The sequence below is a fragment of the Ochotona princeps genome, chromosome 18 (assembly GCF_030435755.1).
Source record: "Ochotona princeps isolate mOchPri1 chromosome 18, mOchPri1.hap1, whole genome shotgun sequence".
NCBI lineage: Eukaryota > Metazoa > Chordata > Mammalia > Lagomorpha > Ochotonidae > Ochotona > Ochotona princeps.
In genome coordinates, this window is record NC_080849.1 from 29,960,362 (window position 1) to 29,968,584 (window position 8,223).

An 8,223-nucleotide genomic window follows, 5' to 3' on the forward strand; every position below is an offset into this window, starting at 1 on the left:
ATAACACAAGAGTCTATCACAGGAGTATTTTCATCTTGTTCTCTGAGCTCAATGCATATATAATGACATGGGTAAACTTCCAAATTTTACTTGTGTCTGAAAGATGTAAAACGATACAAACAGCATGGTATCCCATACATAAAAATCAGCACACACACACACACACAGAGCACAAACTAGGGAGTTTCTGTGATGTGTTACATAAAAAGTCTGTTGGTAGTCTTTTGGCCTGGTAGTTAAGAAATTCATTCTCCATAGGGTAGTCCCAGGGTTTGGTACCCTGCTCTGACTCCTGACTTCATCTTCATGCTAATGAAGTAACTGGCTCAGAGCACTGGGTTCCTGACCCACACACAGCAGGCCTGAATTGTATTTCTGGCTTTGGCCCAGCCGTTGTTTTTTTTTTTTTTTTTTTTTAAAGATTTATTCATTTTTATTACAGTCAGATATACACAGAGGAGGAGAGACAGAGAGGAAGATCTTCCGTCCGATGATTCACTCCCCAAGTGAGCCGCAACGGGCCGGTGCGCGCCAATCCGAAGCCGGAAACCTGGAACCTCTTCCAGGTCTCCCACGCAGGTGCAGGGTCCCAATGCCTTGGGCCGTCCTCTCCTGCTTTCCCAGGCCACAAGCAGGGAGCTGGATGGGAACTGGAGCTGCTGGGATTAGAACCGGCGCCCATATGGGATCCCGGGGCTTTCAAGGCGAGGACTAGCCGCTAGGCCACGCCGCCGGGCCCCCAGCCGTTGTTTTTATGGACATTTGAGGAGTCAACCAACGAATAACCCCCACCTCCACCCCTGCTCTCTGTGTGCGTGTGTGTCTATTTCTTTGTGTCTGTCTTTTGCCTCTCAAATAAGTAAATGAATGAAAAATTTTGAAAAGTCTGGAACAGCACCCACTTACTGGTGGTTTTCTTAGGGGACAATGAAGACTTCTGTATAGAACTTCTTGGTAGAAAGGGGCTTTTAGCTGTACTTTTTAAAAAAGATTTCAAAAAGTTTTATTTTTAATATTGTTTACATAGCTGAGAGGGATGCACACCTTTATGGGCCTCTGATTAGGGTGGGGAGGATCAAGGTATGGAGGACGGTGGGTGGAACTAATGTTTCAATTTTTTTATCTCCTGTGTACACTTACTGGGAGAAAGGGCGGGGGCCATTTTTTGTTCTCAAACTATATCAGCACCTGGAGAGAGCAGAGGAACCTTTGATGATGCCTTAGAGACCCTAATGTGGGGGAAGAGTGTTCTGAGGGTGTTACTTGAGTGGTTTTGACAATTCTGAGACATAGTTAGCTTCATTGTACCAGGGTTAAGAAAATCTTCCCAGGCTCTGTTGGCTGACCAAGTCCATCTTAGTGCATCCACAGACCCAGACACTTGCTGCAAAGCTTGGCCAGAAGAGTTGTTCACCTGTTATGCTTACCATCCTCTGACGAGGCACTTAACATCCTCTGCTGGCCTAAATGAGCTCCCCTGTGTACATCTGGGTATGCTGTCCACTGCACAGGAATCAGGAACTGAGGAGGTCCAAGCTCAAAACATGCACTCCAAGGTCGAACCATATAACTTGTGATTTTCTCTTTTTCTTTTTTTTTTTTAAAGATGTATTTATTTTTATTACAAAGTCAGATATATAGAGAGGAGGAGAGACAGAGAGGAAGATCTTCCGTCCAATGATTCACTCCCCAAGTGACCGCAACGGCCGGTGCTGTGCCGATCTGAAGCCAGGAACCAGGAACCTCTTCTGGGTTTCTCACACTGGTGCAGGGTCCCAAAGCATTGGGCCGTCCTCAACTGCTTTCCCAGGCCACAAGCAGGGAGCTGGATGGGAAGTGGAGCTGCCAGGATTAGAACCGGTGCCCATATGGGATCCTGGTGCGTTCAAGGCGAGGACTTTAGCTGCTAGGCCACGCCGCCGGGCCCATAACTTATGATTTTCCCTGTGGCTGGTATTTGAGTCCAGTGGTCTAGTTGGGAAGTCTTCCAAGAAACCTCACCTGGGGTGACTTCGGACTTGATTCTTCTGTGTGTCACCTAGTGCAGAGTCAGATTTGGTTCATCACCTGTACCAGCCTACTCACATATTTGTGGATGCAGCTGACTGATCAGTTCTGCCCCATCCTCATTTCCCATGCAAACTGACAGTTGGTGTAGCCTAGCCAGCCCAGCTCACCACAGGCAGTCTTCATGCACACCAGTGAGTGCCACAGACTAGTCAAGGTGACCCCCAGTAACTTTCACTAGGCTGCACCCAGCCCCTGTGTGTTTGTGTGTGTGGTATGTGCTGCAGGCCTATCCCGGTCCATCCTGCATCCCATCGGGCTCTCATGTGTACTCTAGGGTGCTGCAGCTTAGCCACCCCCAGGCCCAGGCCACAGATATGCTGACAGGTGCTGTGGCCTTGACCAGCCTAGCCCGCCTCAAGTGTGGCTCATGATCCCTGGGGAAGCTGCAGCCCAGCCTGACATGACTGGCCTACACCCTTCTGGCTTTTACTAGTGGGTACTAACCTGGTCTGCCCACAGCCATGACCCTTGCAGTCACCAGTGGGAGCTGCAGCCTAGTAAAAGAATCTCTGAACTTCACCTACAGGGCCCATTCCCAGCCCTGAATCTTGCACGTGCTGGCAGAGACTTTGACTCAGCCTGGCATGCCCTGAATGTAACATCAGCTCTTGCTGGCGGGTATTGCAGCCTATCCCAACCGGGCGTGGCCCACAACTTGTCCTGGCTCTTGTGTTTGCCAGGGGTGCTGTGCCTGACCCAGCCCAACCTGGACTGTCTCTCCCCTAACCCTAGCTATTGTGCTTCCCACTGGGAGCTATGGCCTAGCAGGGAAGTTCTAGGCCTGCTGCTAGCCCCACATCTTACACATGGCAACAGATGTCTCGGCCTTGCTTGGAATGGTCTGTCTTTAGTTTTGGCCTTTGCACATGCGAGTGGGTGCTGCAGCCTGGCACAGCTTAACCTTTTCCCAGCCCCAGCTCCTGTGACTGTTAGGTGAATTCTGTGCTCCAGCCTGGCTCTGCCCATCACCACCCCCAGCACTTGCACAAGTCTGCAGGTGCTACAGTTACACAGAGATGAACCCACATATCTCCTACAGAATCTGCTCCTATATCCAGTTCTCTCACATTCCGGTGGGTGATATGGCCCACCCCTTGCTCCAAAACTTAGGAGTGAGTACTGTGGCCTAACCCAGCAAGATATATCCCTAAGTCCCAGCTTTTGCATGTACCATCAGGCAGTGGACAAAGCTACTTACCTCAACCCAAGTCTCCCACGTGGCTGAATGCCTTGGCCTGAGCCAGACATGTTCTCAAGTTCCTTTCTCTAAGCTCCCTGGCCTACCTGCAAGTACAGTGGCTCATTCTGTAGAAGACTCCAGAAGTCATTCGTCCCCTGTTAAACATGCCCTCAACAGCTCCCCAGACCCTGTTACCTGGGACAGTCTGCAAGCTCCTCCACCTAGAGGCTGAGACAGCATGTCCTAATCTGGTCTTCCCTGCCTTTGCTACATATCTTTAAAAATAAAATAACAAATAAAAAACTAAAATAGACAACTATGCTGGCACACTGGTATAGTTAACATAGATTTGGCATTAACCAGGCCCAGAATGTCACCGACTACTGGCTGTTTTTCTCCCAGCAGTGTAACACTTGCCTAGGTACAAGGCAACCTAGACAGTTTTCTACAACTGGGGTGTTTTTCAATTTTTTTTCTACGTTTTTACTTGAAAGACAAGAGTTACGAAGAGAAGGAGAGGCAGGGAGAGATCTGGCTTCTGACTTACTCCTCACATGGCTGCAGTGGCCACAGCTGGGCTGTTCCAAAGATAGGAGCCAGGAGCTTCTTCCGAGTCTTCCATGTGGGTACAGGGTCCCAAGGACTTGAGCCATCCTCCACTGCTTTCCCAGGCCATAAGCAAGGAGCTGGATGGGAAGTGGAACAGCCAGGACACGAACTGCAGGCTGAGGCTTAGAGAATAAGCCCAGTATCTGTATTTTTTTTCTTTTTTTAAGAGGAGGGCATTGTTTGTCTATACCTTGTATCACTGAAATCCCATATGGAGGGACTGGTGTGATGGCTCAGTGGCTAAATCCTCTCTTTGTACACACCAGAATCCCATATGTCCTGGCTGCTCCATTTCCCATCCAGCAACCTTCTTGTGGCCTGGGAAAGTAGTAATGGATGGCCCAATGCCTTCGGACCCTGCATCCACATGGGAGATCTGAAAGAGGTTCCTGGCTTCGGATCAATTCAGCTCTGGTTGTTGTGGCCGCTTGGGGAGTGAATCAACAGATGGACGATCTTTCTCTCTGTTTCTCTTGTCTGTAAACCTACCTTTCCAATAAAAATAAATAAGTCTTTTTAAAAATTCCATGAAGGCCCCAGTTCATGTTCCAGCTGTTCCACTTCGGACTCAGCTCCCTCTTTGTGGTCTGGGAAGGGAGTGGAGCATGACACAAGTGTTTGGGACCCTGCGCCCTTGTGGGAGACTCAGAGAAAGCTACTGGCTCTTGGCTTCAAATTAACTCAGCTCCAGCATTGTGAGTGTTTGGGGGAAAGAGCCAGTGGATGGAAATCTTTGTCTCTCCTTCCCTGTTTAAATCTGCCTTTCCAATGAACATAATTAATTAATCTTTTTAAAAAGGAGAGCCAGCCTCGTTTTGGCACTGGCACACCTGTTCCCAGCCCACCATAGGACTGTTTCCTGAATGTGTGGGTATGGCAGGAAGACACACAGGGTGTCATTTGTGATAGCCCTTTGTACAGAGCTGGGACAGTATTGAGAAGGAGGCGCTGTGGGCCTTGCCCAGCACCTTGCCGCAGGGGGCCTAGAAGTATTTGCAGCTAGCCTGGGGGATGATGGCCTGTGCTTCTTTATGGCTCCAGGGGTAGAATCCAGAAGAGGGTGAATCTCTTTCCTCCTTCAACACTAGGTATCAATTGACTTTGTCCTTTCTGTCTAAAGTTCTCAGCTCTAACTCCTGGGTGAGGTCTGATCTATTCAAGTCTTTGTTGGTATCCCAGGATCTCTGTATTCCCCATTGTTTATTCAACAGGCTTCTTGGCAGTGAGCTCTGAACTTGGGCGGGCCGGCTCAGCACAGTTTGGTAGTAGGAGTGAGGTGGCCACAAAGTGGAGCCAGGCGGAGGCTGACTCGTGTTTGGAGGCAGAGGATCCAAGCCACATACCCACACCCTGCTGGGAACTTCAGGGCAACCTCCCTCTGCCAGGCAGCTCATTGAACCGCCCCTTGGTCAGGAACCTCCAGAGAGAGTCGCGGCAGTTTTCTAATTAAGCTATCCTTCTGTTACTGGCAGTAAAGGCAATGTGGTTCAGAAAGGTAATATACAGGTCAGTCCAAAAGCTCAACATTTTACTTTATGTGATGCTTTAATTAGTCTTAGCCTTTTAGGAATAATCCCTTTTCTTGACGCTCAGCAGTTAAATACTCAGGGGCAGGACAAAGAAACTTTTAGAGCTTGGAGACCTGTATCTCAGATGATTTCAGCTCTTTGCTTGCATGCTGAGTCTGCCACCTTGCCTTTAGACTGCAGTCCAAGTCCACATCAACATAACCAGCAGTGGAGCAAACAGTCCACACTTGAGGGTTCAGCGGCGTGGCCTAGCGGCTAAAGTCCTCACCTTGAACGCACCGGGATCCCATGTGGGCACCAGTTCTAATCCCAGCAGCTCCACTTCCCATCCAGCTCCCTGCTTGTGGACCAGGGAAAGCAGTCAAGAATGGCCCAAAGTCTTGGGACCCTGCACCCACGTGGGAGACCCGGAAGAGGTTCCAGGTTCCTGGCTTTGGATCGGCGCAGCACCAGCCGTTGTGCTCACTTGGGGAGTGAGTCATCGGACGGAAGATCTTCCTCTCTGTCTCTCTCCTCTCTGTATATCTGGCTGTAATAAAAGTAAATAAATCTTTTTTAAAAAATCCACACTTGAGTAATTAGACGTTATCTGTCTAGACTTTTATGAAATCTTTTATAATTTTTTAAACATAGCTCAAAATGACTCACTCTCATGTTTTCTGTTTCAAAAATCTCCTAGAGCCATTTGCTCTGAGGTATAAAGTGAGCGGATCATTTTCCCCATTGTGCACACGGAAAAAGCAGACCAAAAGATGAGTTCAGTCTGTCTGGGGAACAAGTTGTCTTTTTCTGTGATGGTCCTGATAGTCTATTCATTTATTCACTCATTCATTTGTTTACTTACTAGTCATTTGTTGCACTTGAGATTACACTGGGCTATACAATGACAAGCAAACCACAGGGCTCCTGCCTTGTGGAACCTGCCGGCTTAGACCTTAATCAGAGATTTGGGGAGATGATGAACTTTATGACCAATCACATAGATCCACACTTCCCAGGAGAGCTCTATTGTGCCAGTGGGGACTGGGTCCTGATTTCCTATGGGAGTGCAGATAAAGCTCCCCACAGGCATGGCTTTGGGCTGAATCTTGAAGGAAGAGTAAATGGCTTGAACAAAGTGGACCTGAGTTGAGGCCCTTGCCATAGAAGGAGCAGATGAGGCCTCATGGGATAGAGGGACTGGGAGCGGTTAGAACCCAAGAGGAAGAGCACCCAGTTCCCTAGGAACCATTTGAAGATTTAGGTCTTTGCTGTAATAATAAGGAGGAACCATCTTGAGAGGTTTTCTGCTGAGGAAGGACACATCAGAGTGGCAAGTTGCAAAGAAGACTCTGGCCACACTTGTAAGAGAGCAGGCCGTTTCTGGAGAAGAGTGGATGTGGCGGGGCACAGGAGGTATGACCATAGGCATACGAGGGATGGCTACGGTGAGTTCAGTCTTGCGCTTGGTCTTTGGAACTGGTGGGGTGCCAACAAGAAAGGCCTTGGAGTCTGATGTGGTTATTGCTCTTCATCCTGTCAGTTCACTGGAATGTGCCTCAAGTCTGGGCAGATGAATGAGTCATTGCTCGAGTGAGCAGTTCGGTGCTGTTGGTGACAGAGTAAAATAAAATATAGGCACATTTCACTTTCAGTATAATAAAAACAAATGCTAAAACTTGCATTGAACATAAAAGATCAATACCACTGCCGACTTTCTGCCCCTCCCTGGGCCTGTTTCCCACCCAGGCCAACTACACGGACCCCCAGAGCAAGCTGCGGTTCAGCACCATCGAGGAGTTTTCCTACATTCGGAGGCTGCCGTCTGATGTGGTCACCGGCTACCTGGCCCTGAGGAAGGCTACAAGCATCGTCCCATGAGCATGAGGAATGGAGGGCGAGTAGAAGACTGATTCATGGGTAGACTTTGCTTTCACGATTTTGTTCCATGGCAACAAACCCATCCTGCCATCTTTCTGAAAACGCCAGTGCTGTACCTCGGGAAGAAATATTTGGCTTTAATTTAAGTGGTTTTCTCCTATGTTTTCCCTCCAGCTGAGATATTTCCTGTTGAAATCAATTATACTTCAGTTGTTGCATCAAGTATAGCTGTTTGACAAGAAAACACAATAAAACTGTGCTTTTAATTTAACCCAAGTATGTCCCTGGCTTTTTGTTTCTGAGTGGTAAATTCTCGAGCAACCCATGTGAAGACTGGAGAACCCGCAGCAGTCTGAGTTCTGATCGTAGCAACTCCCTCTGTGGAGCATGTTCCTCTGTGTCCACCCAGCAGGCTTGGCAGAGGTCCCCCGCTGGGCCTGGAAAAGAAAGAGCTAAGTGACGTGTCCCTTCCCCTGGGCCAGTCCTCGCCCTGTGCCTCAACCTTTCCTTGTCTCTGGAAGTACAGCACTCAGGCTCTCTGGGTCCAAAAATGACTCCTGCTTTGTGTCAGGACACCGTCCCTTTGGTGTCAGCCTCTTCCAGAAAGGTATGAGAAGCAGCATTTCTTGGGCTGGGGAGAAGAAAGTGGAGCCAAGCCTTAGCTACTTGAAACTCGGTGCCTGCATTTCGGCAAGGAGACTGGTGGAACCAGGCGTTTGGGCCAGAGCTGCCTGTCCTTCAGGGGATTAGGTGCCCAGGTACCCTTTCACTGTGGGGTAGAGCCCTGCTCCACCCCCTCCAGGCCGAAAGAAAAGAAAAACAAAGCTGAAGCAGGTGGCAGCTGCCCAGAGCCTGGCTTCTTTTTGTCCAGATGGCACCAGCCCAGTGTCCTTGAGTACCTTCCAGTTACTGGCACCAAGAGTGGGAAAGGGTGCTGTGTAGTTTCCCCCTGTCCCCACAGCAAGGAATGCAAGA

At 49.1% G+C, this 8,223-nt stretch overlaps 1 protein-coding gene across 1 annotated transcript in view; it reads left to right on the forward strand.

The window, feature by feature from the left end:
• Positions 1 to 7,524, forward strand: part of INO80C (INO80 complex subunit C) — a 29,751-nt gene extending 22,227 nt beyond the window's left edge. The window contains exon 5 of the mRNA XM_004579547.4: positions 7,117 to 7,524. Within this exon, the coding sequence (XP_004579604.2) occupies positions 7,117 to 7,248 (132 nt within the window). The 3' untranslated portion in view covers positions 7,249 to 7,524. The remainder of the gene's footprint in view (positions 1 to 7,116) is intronic.
• The last annotated feature ends 699 nt before the right edge of the window (positions 7,525 to 8,223 follow it).